The 16,866-nt window shown below is 41.1% G+C and overlaps 1 protein-coding gene across 4 annotated transcripts in view; it reads right to left on the bottom strand.

The window, feature by feature from the left end:
- LOC309398956 (protein SSUH2 homolog) overlaps nt 1–16,866 on the bottom strand; it is a 51,869-nt gene that overhangs the window by 17,296 nt on the left and 17,707 nt on the right. For all 4 annotated transcript variants that reach the window (XM_081966300.1, XM_081966301.1, XM_081966303.1 and 1 more), the window contains 6 exons: nt 16,491–16,563; nt 15,369–15,498; nt 12,019–12,079; nt 8,817–8,941; nt 7,148–7,210; nt 3,698–3,780 (listed from right to left, as the gene is read on the bottom strand). In XM_081966300.1, coding sequence (XP_081822426.1) covers nt 3,698–3,780; nt 7,148–7,210; nt 8,817–8,941; nt 12,019–12,079; nt 15,369–15,498; nt 16,491–16,563 — 535 coding nt within the window. The remainder of the gene's footprint in view (nt 1–3,697; nt 3,781–7,147; nt 7,211–8,816; nt 8,942–12,018; nt 12,080–15,368; nt 15,499–16,490; nt 16,564–16,866) is intronic.

The following is a 16,866-nucleotide window of genomic DNA, read 5'->3' as shown; positions in this document are numbered from 1 at the left end:
TCGAATTAAGAGTCAGATCTGAAACCTGGAAGCTCCTTGTCTATTGCTTCAAGTCCACATTATGATGTGATAGATAAATAACCTATTTTGCATGCATACGTACTCAGGAGGCCCATGAAAAGACTCTTAAGGACTTGTTGCTTCGAATGAGGCCTCTCCAATACAATTCCATAGGTCAATGCAACCCCTCCTTCTAGACCGGGGATATCAAATTCAAGGCCCGCAGACTGGATCCAGCCCGTGCTTAGATCTGGCCCACTGGGCTGCCCTGGAAATAGTGAAGGACCAGCCTGCAGTGCCTCTGCCAGCAAAAACGGAACTCAGGAGGGCTCCCTTTTTTATTGCAACGGCCTCCTGCAGCCTCTGCAGGCCCTCCCAAACTCTGTTTTTGCTGGCAGAGGGCTACAGGAAGATTCCCCCCAGCCTTGCCCAGGCCACCATGGGTGCCCCCAACACAAGTGATGTGGAGATGGCCACACCCAGCCAGCCCTCCGAGGTCAAACACAACCCTGATGCAGCCCTCAATGAAATCGAGTTTGACACCCCTATTCTAGACAATATGTTCCCAAGTGTCTGCACATGCACAGAAGACAGCTATGCTGCAAAGTAACCAGGTGAAGCGGCCCACTTCAGGGTTTCCAACTGGAACCAACAAGATCAGGTGTCTTATTTTTCAATGAAGCATCACTCCAGAGCAGTCTGCTTCAGTGATTGGGGGTAAAGCAGCTGCACAAATTGGAAGTAATATATTGCCTCACATAGCAATAGTGGTCAATATGCAGAAGTAGGAAAGCCACCTTGCTTTATGCCACAAAAGAGACCTAAAACAAGATAGACCCACAACATCAGCAAGTATTGTGGGGCCAATTTGCAAAAGAAAGCTCAGGACCGTATTGGTTGGAAACGTGGAAGAGGCCTTCATTCTTCATTGGATAAACAATGACAAGAATGATGATGACGATGTAGCAATAGCACTTAGACTTATATACCGCCACAGTGCTTTATAGAACTCTTGAGTGCTAATTCAGCACATTGCCCCAACAATCTAGGTCCTCATTTTACCGATCTCGGAAGCATGAAAGGATGAGTCAATCTTGAGCCACTCAGGATCAAACTCCTGGCTGTGGGCAGAGTCAGATTGCAATACTCCATTCTAATTACTGCACTATCACAGCCCCATGTAAATGTTACTCCAATATTTGAACACATGCGTATGTTGAGGGTTGAAGAAGTAACTTGAGGAAGAGGAGGAAAAGCCACAACCAAGATCAGATAAAAGAAATCTGAGTCATTCGAGGAAGCATCTGAATCAGGAGACTCCCTACTTCTCACAAAGACAAAGGGAGGGAAGGGGAAGGCATATTCAGACTTATATGATTTTGCTGCTGTAACCTTATAATGAAAGCAGGGTGGATAAAAATCTGATTCTTTTAAAAAAAATCTGATTTTTTTTTATTTAAACAGGATTTTCTAAATTTTGATTTCAAACTTTATTTCAAATTTATTTTAATAAAATGCTTTTGGAGTAGAAAATATATCTAAAGATAGTTTTCTATTTAAGATACATTCATAATTTAGTTTATTCAGCATGAAATGGAGCTTAGTTATGCAGCATGAGGCTGTATATTCTGCCATATTTGGTAAACTCATTCAATGAATCCAAGCTCTGCAAGCTAAATAGGAAATCTTCATTTTGCTTGCAAATAATAATATTAATATAAAGATTAATATTAATAATATTATAAAGATTCTAACTACCAGCAAGAATGAGTCCTTACTTTTAAAGAGCACCTGTCATTTCAGGCCCATTATGGCAGCGCCTGTTAGTGGGCATCCACTCGCCTGCTGCCTGCCACGCCCCTCACCTTGTTGCGTCACTGCCGCATCGCCAGCGGTCCCATTAAAGTGAATGGGACTGTCTGTGAGTCAACAGCGGGTCAGAGGAAGAGCCACTGCAGTGGGGCAGAGATGACTGTTGCTCTTTAAAAATTGTGATTCAAATCTTGTTGATTTAAACCCGTGCTTCTCAAATAGTGGGGCGCGCCCCCCAGGGGGGGGGCGCGAGGCTCCATAAAGGGGGGCTCGTTTGACCTCGGCAGGGATTGCCCGTCAGGATCGCTGAGCCCGCCCGTGTCTCTCTTCCCTCAGCCGCCCCTTCTCTTTCTCCTTCTTCCGACCGGCCCTCACAGTCGCGACTCAAGCCTATCCATCTCGGGCAGCCACAACAAGGCGACTGCTCCTCCCGCGGCCAGCGGCGGCGCCCATTTATTTGAGCCGTACGGGAACCGGATCTAGTGCCGGCTAAATGGGTGGGGAGTAAGGCGGGGCCCCGGCGGAGAGAAGCGAAACCCGGGCTTCAAGAATGCGTCTCTGTCTGGAGAGTTTCCAAGGCTCCGTGGTAAGGAAAGGCGAGAGTTTCCAAAGCTTAGAGCGCTCCGGTGTTTTATCCCGCTCTCCTTCCCTTTGAGCCCCGCTGCAGAGAAGCTCGTTGAGGGAGCCAATTGGCGAGCATTTGGTTGGCATAAAAGTCAAAAGCCTCTGCGGCTCCCTCCCTCCCTAAGTCGGCGGTCATCTTAAGGACCACTTGGACAGTCTTCGCATCTGGGATGCGTGGGTCTTTCCCACTGAGACGAGCAGGTGTTGTTTCTAGAAATCACTGCGTGCAGGATATATATGTTTGTGTTTGTGTGTGTATACATGCACATACAAGTGTCATTTCTTCAGTGTTATCACAGAAGTGAGTACACCCTTTAACATTTTGTAAATATTTAAATATACTTAAATATTTACAAAATGTTAAGGGGTGTACTCACTTCTGTGATACTCTATATATAAATATATGTATGTATATGTTCTAGCTGTGCTCCTTTAAATCTTTTCTGCTACAGTTAATAAAGCTATTCTTTGTTGTAAATTGATCCACATTTCTTTCTTTTTTTATTCTCTTATATGTTAATAAGGATACAGTGTTATGCAGAGGTGTACTTATAACAATTTTATAGACAAATGATACTATTTACAGTCGCGTGGGGCGCGAAATGTTTTCTTCTTCCTAGGGGGGGGCATGACAGAAAATAATTGAGAAGCACTGATTTAAACCAAGACTTTTTAATAGTGATTTAAATCATGATTTAAATCAACTTGATTTAATTCAAATCCACCCTGAATAAAAGTAAAATTAGCATCATGACCTTGCTTTCCTAGTCTCAACCTATCTTAAAGGTTTGGCATCACATAGGAGTGTGAAGGCTAGCCTTTTTGTCGTCACGTGCCGAAAGTGCACCACCGTGCGTGCGCCCGCACCCATAATGTAATGCATGCATAACACACCCACCCCCTGGTGCATGCATGTGCAGAACTCACTGCTCCCTCCCCACCCACCCCAATCCCGCACATGCACACATGTCTCCCACATTTGCCCTATGCATGCACGGCAGAGACCTGAAAATCAGTTGGCTGGCAGGAGGCGCGCACACATGCTCAGTGGAGCTGAGCCAGGGCAACAGCCGACATGCCCGCAGAGAGGATTTGAGTGACCGCATGCCACGCATGCCATAGGTTTGCCATCACAGACGTAGGACAATCCATTATCAGATTATTGACTGTGTATCACCTAGCTGCGATTTGAGCACAATCATTTTCTCACATTCAAGCCTAGAGTGCAAATAAAAAAGAAGAAGTACACTAACTCACGTACATGGTTGTTCCTGTGCCGGAACAAGAAGAACACCTCTGATTACTGAGCTGGGATCCTGTTCCATTGCAGACCCAACATTGCTTCTGTTGACATATAACATCAAATGGAAGAGCATCAAATCAACTGGATTTCCACCAACACATTATTCATTAGTCCAATGGTGAGAAGAGTAAGGTTCTACATTTAGGCAACAAAAGGGGACTGGAGACTAAAACATATGAAGAACAGTTGCAGGAACTGGGTGTGTCTAGTTTAATAGAAAGAAGGACTAGGGGAGACATGATAGCAGTGTTCCAATATCTCAGGGGTTGCCACAAAGAAGAGGGAGTCAAGCTATTCTCCAGGGCACCTGAGGGTAGAACAAGAAGCAATGGGTGGAAACTAATCAAGGAGAGAAGCAACTTAGAACTGAGGGGAAATTTCCTGACAGTTAGAACAATTAATCAGTGGAACAGCTTGCCTCCAGAAGTTGTGAATGCCCCAACACTGGAAGTCTTTAAGAAGATGTTGGATAGCTATTTGTCTGAAACGGTATAGGGTTTCCTGCCTAGGCAGGGGGTTGGACTAGAAGACCTCCAAGGTCCCCTCCAACTCTGCTATTGTATTTGTATTGTAAAAGCAGACCTCTGGGCTCCTCTTTAAAAAACAAAAACAAAACAGCACTCTATAACGAGTGGCTTTAAGATTGGGTAGGATTGTGGAAGTGACTAGGGAGATGCCTCATTATGAAATTCCTTCCACTAAACATTCTTCCTCCATGGAAACTGTCATCACTTCGTAAGGATCCACTCCCCACAGTTGATAGAATAAGAAATAAGATCTGCCAGTAATGAGGGGAGAGACGCCCAACCATCAAGAGTCATCGTTTTCTTCTGTAAATAAATTCACACTGAAAGCTGTGAGCATAGTGTGCAGCCAGGTGTTATTGACAACAGTGGCAACCCTTGTTTAATAGCTCCTCTGTGTCTTCAGGAGGCACACAACATGCATCATTGCTTACAATGGAACCAGAAGTGTCATCGCATAAGACTGCATGGCAGCTCCGTGGCATGACACTAAAAAAGCAGTGATTGGTTACTTCTTGTAATTAAAATATGACTATCGCCAACTACAGGAAAAGCTATGAATTCCTATATAGAGAATATGTTGTGATGGTCTGTGTAAGGTAGTCGACTGAAACATTTTGGGCAAAGTGTCTATGGAGATTCTCACTCATCCAGGTCATGATTGTCCCAAAGGTGCTTTTTTCAAGAGGCAACCGAACTTTCTGATTTTTCTTTGAAGATGTTTTGCTTCTCATCCAAGAAGCTTCTTCAACTCTGACTGGATGGTGGGGAATGGAAGGATTTATATTCCTTGCAGTGGTCATTTGCATTTTTTAGAAAGAAGGGTCAAAGAGGCCATTTATGTTGAAATTGAACAGCCCTCTCTCAACAGAGGCTTTTCAACCTGCTAGCAGAGAGAAGGTTCAACCATAATATTTTCAATAGCAATGCCACTAGCTTTTTAACTTTTATATCAACCCAATTTGCAAACTGCTCTGAGAATGTCAGCTTTTTTCTTTTCTTTTTTTAATTTTTTTTTTCTTCAGGGGACAAATTCTTCCACATGAAGCAAGACATGCCTCTGACTTAGAAGTACATACCTACTTGCAAATCAAAGCTAAACACAATAACAATACTAAATTATACAGCATCCAAATGGAACCACACGAATTAGACAAAATAATCCAAAGCACAGAAAGAAAGATGATAGGGAGAATATATAAATTTCTTCTGAAGTACAAAATGGAAGAATAAATTGTGAAAGAACAAATGGTAACATGGGCACAGAACTTTGGCTACAATATTGAATTAGATAATTGGGAAAAATTTTGGGGGACAAATTTTAAAATGACACTATAAGGTTACATACAAGGAAAACCAGTACAAAATGTTTTACAGATGGCACCTAGCACCAGCAAGGTTAGCAAAAATCTCAGTAAATATTTAACCAAAATGTTGGAAATGTGAATTAACACATGGCACATATTATCACATATGGTGGACGTGTGAGGAGGCTAAAAAGTATTGGAAAAGGATTAAAAATTGGCTAGAATCAATAACAGGAGTCAAAATAGATTGGAAACCAGACTTTTTTTTACTAGGAATAATGACAACGAAATATAAAAAAGAAATCCAGTACTTAATTTTACACACAATTACGGCGGCGAGGATTGCCTTCGCTCAGAAATGGAAAAATAAATTGATACCAAGCGAAGATGAAATATTAAGAAAGATTATGGAGTGTGCCGAAATGGACAAATTAACAAAAGAAATCCAGGGAAAAGAAGAAACAGAATATTATTAGATATGGGAAAAATGGTATAGGCGGATGGAGGAAACAAAACAAGGATCAATGAAAGAAGCCAATAAAGCCCAAAAATAGAAGTTAGGGAGAATTAACATATGTATGTATGTATGTGTGTGTGTGTGTGTGTGTTTGTTTGTTTGTTTGTTTGTTTGTGTTACAATCCCTGGTATGCCCAAATATGGTTCGAATCCCAGTAAAGGTATGGCTAGCTGATGAGAGCTAAATAGCTTGAAATAAATCTACACTAGTCTTCCTTTATTTATTTATCAGCACAAATACAACATGTATGTATGTATGTATGTATGTATGTATGTATGTATGTGTGTGTGTGTTACAACCCCTGGTATGCCCAAATATGGGAGGAAGCTCACTACTCCCTCCTTCTGTCCTTCAGCTCATCACAGAAAACCATCCAGGCAGAAAACCATATTTTTATTTTTAATGTTGCATTTTTATATTTGTGTTGTATTTGTACTGATAAATAAATAAAGGGAGACTAGTATAGATCTATTTCAAGCTATTTAGCTCTCATCAGCTAGCCATACCCTTACTGGGATTCGAACCTGGGCTGTATTACATATTAGGCAGGAGTCTTAGCCACTAAGCCACAGGCTCTCCTCCTTTTATCAGCTGAGCCAGGGAAATAGGTATGTATTTGTGTTACAACCCCTGGTATGCCCAAATCTGTCCTTCGGCTCATCATAGAAAACCATCCAGGCAGAAAACCATATTTTTATCTATACTAGATAAACTATACTATATACTGTATGTATGTATGTATGTATGTATGTATGTATGTATGTATGTATGTATGTATGTATATGTACACAAGAGAGTTTAAATTTATTAGAGGTAATCACCCAATATAGCAGATAGATTAGTAAAATAAGAGGGTTAAAAATGGTGAAATGCAAATGAAATATATTAGAAGGGGAAATAACATAAGGAGAATTGTATCGATTTGAAATTGCTATTAGAAGGAACAGGAAGTTCCTGTTTGTACTGTACTGTGTAAATGTAGTGTGCGTCTAAGTTCTAGGTGTGTGTGTGTATTTTGTATGTTTGTAAATATATATTTTTTAAAAAAGAAGTACATACCCTTGTGAGGCCATGGCACTGGGTGCAGGGGCGTCTGCCAGAACAGCCACAGATCGGACATCCCTTCAAATAAAAAGAGGGTGAAAAGGCAGCCATTCACTTTTACTGTGACTTGCTCAGCTTTGACAAGGAATGTAAAATGATCCATCTGTGCCAGAAAGGTTTTCCTCTTGAGAATCCTTTCCACAACCACAAAATAAAATAAAAATCAGAGCTGATAATGATTGCTTCAGTAGTTAAAGAAAGCACCCTAAATTATGATTCTTATGATGACAGCAACATTCCCTTGTTATTGGACAAAAGTCTGCACCAGCAAATAAAAGAAATGATGTACTAAATTTAGGTTTTTTTAATGTTCTAAATGTATGCAACATTGTTTACTTGAATGGATCTCATAACAATGATCCTCAATTTCCAAAGGTTTTTTTTAAAATGATTTTTCTAATGTACTTTTTGTTTTTCTTTGAGTAGCAAAAAAAATCCAAATATTAAGAATCCTGTAAATAAAATATTACCCAGTTATATGCAAGAGAATAGACTTGCAAGAGAATAGACTTGCTTTCCCAGAAAATATTTTCTTCAAAAATCAGTCCCAGTTGGTTTAATTGCTTAGATCATCAGGGGGTCTATCTTTCCCCCACATATCCTGTCCGGATGAGGATCATTCCAACCAACCAAATGAGGATCAATCTAACAACCTAACTACCTATCACAATCTAACAGTGAGGAGAAAACAAGACAGTTAGTATGTTGTGGTTACCTAAGCTTGTGTTTGAGCTTCAAACATGTCTACCTCTGTGGGATTCAGCAGGTTCTGATCAGTTCTGGAGAACTGGTAGCAGAATTTTTGAGTAGTTCGGAGAACCAGTAAATACCACCTCTGACTGGCCCCACCCCCATCTATTATCTTTTATGTTTTATGCTCCATTGTATGCCGCCCCGAGTCCTACTCGGAAAGGGAGCGGCTAATAAATCCAAATTTATTATTATTATTATTATTATTATTATCTGCCTCCCAAGTCCCAGCTGATGGGGAGGAAATGGGGATTTTGCAGTATCCTTCCCCTGCCATGCCCACCAAGTTACACCCAAAGAACTGATAGTAAAAAAATTTGAATCCCACCATTGGCCTACTGGCATCTCCCATGAACAGCATGTCTACTACATCTCTCCGCTCAGGCTTTGTTTAATATGAAGCATGTCTGAATGCAGAACTTGGATGACTTTAACCACCTACCTCTTTTCTAAGACAGAAAGAAAATTAGGCAAAATGGCTATTAAAGCACCCTCAGCACTCCCAAAACAAATCCCAAACTCCTCATAGTAAAGGTGGACAGGCTTGCTTAGAGATGCTCCAATTACTTTCTTCAGTCAACCCCAAAGAAATCTCCATTGATGTCCCACTTTAATCTAAGTGTGAACTAGAGTGCAAAGTCCGTGATCGCTATTGACCTTCTTCCAGAGAAGCAGCAGGAGCTTCACAATTAAGGTTGCAATTCTGTGCACATATACACTTCCCAAACCAAGCTCTACATAATGCAATGCAGTTTGTATTGTCCAAATGAATAAATAATGTAAGGCAAAGAACAGAATTGTACTGAAGAGACAGAAAGAGGGAGGGAGGGAGGTCCTAGCAATTAGAACATTATCCTATTTTTGCTTTCTATACCTTTACTGTTGATGTGTGAGGCACTTTATGTTTTACGATGTTGTCTTTGAATATTTCAGGAACTTCTACTCTCATGTCCCAGGGAGAAGGAGCTGCACCATACATAGCAGAATCAATAGGTTCTCCTGATTGAAGGCAAGGATGATTGGACAATGTCATAATATTCTATCTCGCACACAAACATTCAGCAGCATAGCTTGGGACTTAATGTATTTAATTTCAATAGAAGAGAATATATGTAACTCAAGGATGAACTGTGGAATCCTTAGTGCTCTCTTGAGCTGGGTTATCTGCTTTCAAACATTTCATTACCCAACTAGGTAAGCAGATCACTGCCTTTTTAACCTGGATGCTCTCCATTTGTGGACTTCAATTCCGAAAACTTATTATGTTGGTTAGAGAATTCTGAACGTTGAAATTCTCACCTTTTTTTATACTGTGTTTATTTTCTTAAAACAGTTCCCTAGGGCTGAAAGGCAATATATAAAATAGTAACAATAGCAAAAAGAAGCCCATTTTTCTCAGAAAGCAGATAAAAGCCTGAATGTCATGCAGTTCATATATTTCATCCTACCTATAGAAGTGAGTTAATATTTAAGTATTTTAAAAAATCTCCCTTCCAAGGAAGTCAACAAATTATGCAGTTCATTATACTAGTGGAATTCTTAAGCAGGCCTTTTGCTGCATAAATCACAAAATGCATTACTGTGTCCAAATTAATAAATTCTTGTAGTGGTGTAAATAGATCATTAATTTCCTAAACTCACATTAATCTTGACTGGTGTTGTAAAGCCACATACATCATCCTTTCTCGTGGCAGAAGTTAACTACTAAAGTTTGAAAGTGAGGACAAATATACTAGCTTCATCCTATGGTTTTATTATCTTCAGAACCTCCTCAAACTGATGTAAGAGACTCCTTTATAGCCATGGTTTCCCAGTGTACTGAATCAAGCATACGTAGAGCCCTGGAATACAGAACACTCCATGCATACAGAAACTATCCTCACACACATACCGTGTTTTTCAGAGTATAAGATGCCCCAAGGTTTTGAAGAGGCAATTTTTTTAAAAAAGTAGGTAGGTAGACAGGGAGAGAAAGAGAGAGAAATACAGTAGATAGGTAGGGAGAGAGGGAGTAGGTAGGTAGGTAAAGGGGGAGAGAGAGTGTGTGTGTGTAGGTAGGTAAATAGGTAGAGGGATAGAGAGAGAGAAATAGAAAAAAAGAGAGTGAAATACAGTAGATAGGTAGGGAGAGGGAGAGAGAGTAGGTAGATTGGTAGGTAGAGGGATAGAGAGAGAAATAGAGAGAGAAACGCAGTAGATAGGTAGGGAGAAGGAGAGAGTAGATAGGTAGGTAGATAGGTAGATAAAGGGAGGGAGGGAGGGAGGGAGGGAGAGAGAGAGAGAGAGAGAGAGAGAGAGAGAGAGAGAGAGAGAGAGAGAGAAATAAGGTAGATAGGGAGAGAGAGAGTAGTTAGGTAGGTAGGTAGGTAAGTAAAGGGAGAGAGAAAGAAATAGAGAGAGAGTGTGTAGGTAGGTAAGTAGGTAGAGGGATAGAGAGAGAGAAATAGAAAGAAAGAGAGAGAGAGAAATACAGTAGATAGGTAGGGAGAGAGTGAGAGTAGTTAGGTAGGTAGGTAGGTAGGTAGGTAGGTAGGTAGGTAGGTAGGTAGATAAAGAGAGAGAGAGAAAGAGAGAAATACAGTAGGTAGGGAGAGAGTGAGTGTGTAAATAGGTAGGTAGGTAGGTAGAGGGATAGAGAGAGAAATAGAGAGTGTGTAGGTGGGTAAGTAGGTAGAGGGATAGAGAGAGAGAAATAGAAAGAAAGAGATAGATAGAAATACAGTAGATAGGTAGGGAGAGAGTGAGAGTAGGTAGGTAGGTAGGTAGGTAGGTAGAGGGATAGAGAGAGAAATAGAGAGAGTGTGTGTAGGTAGGTAAGTAGGTAGAGGGATAGAGAGAAATAGAAAGAAAGAGAGAGAGAGAAATACAGTAGATAGGTAGGGAGAGAGAGAGTAGTTAGGTAGGTAGGTAGATAAAGAGAGAGAGAGAAATAGAGAAAGAGAGAAATACAGTAGGTAGGGAGAGAGAGTGTAGGTAGATAGGTAGGTAGAGGGAGAGAGAGAGAGAGAAATAGAGAAGAGAAATACAGTAGATAGGTAGGTGTTTCTGCTGGCACAGCACTTGATCAATGTAATTCTCATCAATCAAAGAGCTTTCCAAAAGGAAAAAAAAGTTTTTTCACTCTTCAAACCTTCCACAAAATATCCGTTTTTCATGAAAACGGGCACGTTTTTTTCCAAAAAGTCTTGAATAGCCTTGGGGGGGGGGGGGGCTTGCAGAGTGCTCCTGGGGGGCAAAAATAAGGAAAAAATGACCCTTTTTAAAAAAAACAGGCCCGTTTTTTGTCAAAAAAATTGCATGCATAGCATTATGGAGGCTTCTAGAGTGCTGCTGGGGGCTGGAGGAGGCAGAAAACGGCCCGGTTTTTGCTCATTTCTGCCCTCCCCAGCCCCCAGGTGCTCTCTGAAAGCCTCCATAAGGCTATGCCTGGCCATTTTGGTGAAGGGCGGGAGGGGTTTCTGGAGGCAAAAAATGCTGTATTTGGTGTATAAGACGCACCCAGATTTTCAGCCTCTTTTTGAGGAAAAAAGGTGTGTCTTATACTCCAAAAAATACAGTTACTTATAGGATGAAGCATGTATCTATTTCCCACATTGCTATTAAAAAAAGAATGTATAAATAGGTCTGACTATTAGAACAAAATCGAATGTGACATGATAGAATGAAAATTGATGATGAGTGAAGCAAGATGTCTCCAGTATGGAATCTGAATCCTATATGAAGCTTAATACAATAGAAATAACTTAAACTTATATTCTGCTTTACAGTCTTCTCTAGGCCATTCAGAGAGTCATCCTATTGCCCCCAACAATCTGAGTCCTCATTTTACCCACCTCAGAAGGATGGAAGGCTGAGTCAACCTTGAGCCTGGTGAGATTTGATCTGCCAAACTGCAGGCAGCAATTGATCAGCAGAAGTAGCCTGCAGTACTGCACTCTAACCACTGCGCCACAACGGCTCTTATGCCATCCCTATGACCTCCCAAAAACTACCAGAAGGAATACAAATTTGAAGACAAACGTACCATGTATTGGGGCAGCAAAATCAAAGTTCTACTATAGCATAGCAACACTTACCTTTATATGGTATGGTTTTCCATGATGAAGACCTTGATTCTGTGAACGTCTCCAAGTAATACTAAAAAATTCAATAAATATAAAAACTACAGCTTAGTGTCAAAAACTAGCAGATGAACAGAAATCTCTTAAGAAATGTTATCAAACATGCAGCCATGGAGTGCAGAGAAGACCAATATCTTTATATATAATAAACAACTTGTCACAATGATCAGAACTGCCAGTTTAAAATTCTGAGTTAGTCCACATAACTAGGATATTAGAAGCTACTGGTGCTGGTTTCTTGGGGTTTTGTGAGCTCGCATGCATTTCATTACAAGGCTAGGTAATATCATCAATGTAAGGGAAGGCAGGTTTTGCTGTTGTTTATATATACCCTATTTCCCTAAAAAGCAAGACCTATCCTGAAAATAAGACCTAGCATGCTTTTATGTTTGCACCTAACATAAGCCCTACGCCATAATAAGCCCTATTTAAGAGGCTACACAGCCAGCCACTGGCCCATTCCGTCTGGTTGTTCGCGGTGCCACAGCCACAAGGTGAAACAAGGGGGGGGGGGTGTAGCCACTCCACGTGCCCTGCACTGACTTACCTCAGGGCCTCCGCAGCCAGGCCATCCATGCCCCAATACCTGCCTCACAGCGGAAGCACTGGTAGCCATGTGCAGCAGGAGCCCACATGGCTGCTGGCCCACTTCTGCTTGCTTGCAGCTGCAATGGAACAGAAGGCTGAGTGGTGCTCCAGTGCTGCAGCCACGAGGTGAGGCAGGTGTCAGGGCATGGATGGCCTGGCTGCAGGGGCATTGATGTAAGCCGGTGTGGGGCACATGGGCAGCTCCACTCTCTCCTGCCCTGTGGCAGTGGCATTGGTACACTGTGCAGCCTCCTACCCGGCCACAAGCAAGAAGTGAGCCTCCTGTACATGTAAAAACAATAAGATACCACCACCACCCCAAAAAAAACCCCAAGCCCTAGTGTTTATTTTGGGATCCAAAATAAAATAAGACCCGGTCTTATTTTTGGGAAAACATGGGTAGGAGGTTGCCTTCCAGCTAAAGTATTGTTCTTTCTGTGTTTTCCTAGTGTGGTTTCCTCTTTTTCTGGATTTGGCTGCTGGACATGTGTTCTAGGCTGTTGGTTTCCTCCCCTGATTTTTGATTGTATCCTTAACATAGTATGTAAAGGGACTATATCTCGGTGTGTGGTTGATTTGTGTAGATACTTCCAGGAATTTCCAAGCATTTTAGCACAAGAGAGTATTAATTATGGCCCCACAGCTGCTGACAAGGAAGACTGTTTAGAATTATAGCTTGTTATTGTTGTTATTACTATTACATTTTAGGGTGAATGTGGCCCATATCCACTGACTTCAGTTCAATCCACCAAATTCTATATTATAAAATCATAAGTACAATTTATCCAAAATTGAGCTAAGTCACAAAGTGCCTGTTTCCCTTCCCTTCCTGGTCTCTTACACATATACAACTCTGTGCATAAGACACTGAGCAACAGATGACTTTCTCAGTCCAACTGGGCATCACATGTTATGCGCTTGTGTTCCCACAGTGAATTATCAAGCTGCCAGTTTCTATTCTCTTTCCAATCACTTATTTCCTGGTTGAAAGATTCTATCTTCACCACTGATATTTTATTGAAAAAAAGTAAATAGGTAAGGAAAGGAGCAAAGGGGGGGGGGGGGGGGGAGAAGGAAAAAAGCAGCATGCACCATAAAAGAAACACAACCCATATCTGAACAGAATTGACAGTCTACTTAACATTCTCCCCATTCCTTCAGGTTTTTTTTTATAGTCATCACTACACTAAGTATTATTCTCCCAGAGTTACAAATAGGTGTCCATTTCTCTCCATGATGCCAAAATGACAAAAATGTGCAATGCGACACAGTGTTTGCACTATGTTTTGTCACTTGCCTATGTTTTGTCACACCTTGGATTCAGATCAGAAGACTGAAGTTTAACAATAGTCTCATCTAAGACCACTGAATAAATTTGTGGAAAATGAAACCTCTCATGAATTACTACCTCTCGGTTGAATATACACAAACTGTATATTGTAAATATTGTAATCCTCCCTGGATATCTTCAATAAGGTGAATAGTAACTGGAGAAAGAATCTACTCTGATATAACTCCTGATTTAATTATTCTCCTGTTGGATTCACTTCAGATAGACTATTGAAAACCCATGGCACTTTCAAATAGAGAAACCTATATACTTTCTATATTTTCTACATGTCCTTTCTTAAACCATTTTATCCTGAAATTGCATATTGTTTTGTACGAACTACTGATGTTATTGCACTTTAAAATATTCATTGTGAATTGCCTTATACTCTTTACAAAAGCCAGAAAACTGCAAATCTTTCTGAGCGTATTCAGATCAATAGACACAATATAAACATTTGCAAGAAAACTGTGTGTGATAAAATCAAGAACATCAGGGGGCTTCTTGGTTCAGTTTCATAAACAGATCAATTTGCCTTATTGCAGAACAAGTGACTGGCAATGGCTCATCAAACCTTTCCCTGCATATATTAGAAATATTCCAATCTTTTTGGAAAAAGTTGGGGCTGAAGACATGAGTTTGCCTACAGATGTAAAACACTCTTCTTGTATTAATTGTTCGTTACTTAATTATTTAAGTTTGTGAGCTACATTTCTAACCAAGGTCTTTATGCAGCATGTAGTCCAAATCAGTGGTGAAATTCAATTTTTTTACTAGGTTCTGTGGGCGTGGCTTGGTAGGCGTGGCAGGGGAAGGATACTGCAAAATCTCCATTCCCACCACACTCTGGAGCCAGCCAGAGGTGACATTTGCCAGTTCTCCGAACTCCTCAAAATTTCCGCTACCGGTTCTCCAGAACCTGTCAGAACCTACTGGATTTCACCCCTGGTCCAAATATAATATATGTGGGCCTCAATTTTCTGTTGCTAAGCAAGACTGTCCTTAAGTGAGTTTTGCCCCATTTTACAGCCTTTCTTGCCACAAGGTGCTAAGTGAATCATTGCCGCTGTTACGTCAATAACACAGTAGTTAAATGAATCTACGCTTTGTCATTGACTTTGCTTGTGCAAAGGTTGCAAAAGGGGACTGCGTGACCCCAGGGCACTGCGACCTTCATGAACACATGCCAGTTGCCAAAGGTCCAAATTCAGATCACATGATGCTGCAACAGTCATAAATGAGAAAAATGGTCATACATCACTATTTTCAGTGCTGTTGTAATTTCAGACAGTCACTAAACAAATGGTGGTAGGTCAAGGACTGCCATGGCTTTACATACGGTTTGTTGCATGCACACACACACATGCTAATGCTACATTCTGCTTACTCTGTAGGTATTCAGTGCTAGGAGATCCTGAAACACAAAATCTCTGGCTGGATGCTTGCTGTAGCAGCACTTGCTTGCAGCGTACTCGATAAACGCGTCTTTGGCTTCGTCTTCCGAAATAGCAGGAATACTGTGGCACAAGCAAAAGCAAAGGAGACAGTGAGCATAAATCACAGGGCTAGCTTCAAATACTCCTCCAGGACAGGGACATGCTACCTTTTGAGTTGTTGGGCATGGTCAGAATTTTTAGAGCCTCTATGGATTCTCCCCCAAAATGAAAAGTCCCTGTGGGCATACTCCATGTAGTAGAGCCTCATTTATCAGGTGACAAAATGGAGAGGCCGCTATTGACTTAAGATCCTCATCGCCTCTCTCAATGACTTTGGGTTTTAGTATTTTCTTCTTCTTCTTCTGTTTCCCCCCAAAGGCAACCAATTGTAGCCACCCAGCATTTTTACATTTAAAGAATGCTTTGGGGAAAGAACAGTGATGCTGGAAACGAGTAAATGAAAGACATGGGAACTATATGGGCCTACCGGACGCTGAGGAAACCATAATTTAATAAGAAACATAACTTTCCCTCAATAGAAGCAGCTCTTATCTCCTGCTTTGATCTACTTCACTTTACAGGTAGTCCTTGACTTACAACCTTTCGTTTAGTGGCTGTTCAGAGTTACAACGGCACTGTAAAAAAAGTGATTTATGGCAGTTTTTCACAATTACGGCCATTGCCTGATCAAAATTTGGATGTTTGGCAACTGGCTCGTATTTCTGATGGTTGCAGTGTCCTGAGATCATGTGATCAACCGTTGTGAGCTTCAAAGCAAAGTCAATGTGGAAGCCAGAGTCACTTAACAACCATGGTACTTAGTTAACAACCGGAGTGATTCACTTTAACAACTGTGGCAAGAAAGATCATAAAATGGGGCCAAACTCACTGAACAACTGTCTCATTGAGCAACAGAAATATTGGGCTCATCTGTGGTCGTAAGTCAAGGACTACCTGTGTATCTATTGCACGTTCATTTTTCTCTTTCCTCCAGATAAGCAGCACTTAGTTTGAGGCAGAGGCAAAATAAAAATGGATTCTTAGAAGATTTAAAAGAACAGTATCCATCTTACTTCCAGTTTGTCTGAGCTGGCAAACTTTCCGGGTAAGAGAGCGGATCAGGTGGAGGAGGGAAATACTTCCCTGCTGCAAAAGAAGGGAGTAAAGATGAGAAAAGAGGTTGCAGATTAAACAGTGGCCAATGGTCTGTGGTCGAAGGGCCAGTGAAAGTGGCTTATCCTATTGTAAGTCATCCTAAATTCAAGGTTCTTATTCTCCAGTAAGTATTCTGTGATGCCTCTGTTTACAGTATAATTTGTAATTTGTTTCCTTACAGACTGTTACCAAATTCAAGCAACAGGTGATGGTCGAGCAGCTGGCCAATGGATCATTTGGATACACATCTGTTCTGACCCCCCTCTCTCCACGCCTGTGAACAAGCCAAAACAC

The sequence above is a fragment of the Natrix helvetica genome (assembly GCF_964273705.1).
Source record: "Natrix helvetica genome assembly, chromosome: 1".
Taxonomy (NCBI): Eukaryota; Metazoa; Chordata; class Lepidosauria; order Squamata; family Natricidae; genus Natrix; species Natrix helvetica.
The sequence above is the reverse complement of the archived record's forward strand: the minus strand, read 5'-3'. Positions and strand labels throughout refer to the sequence as shown.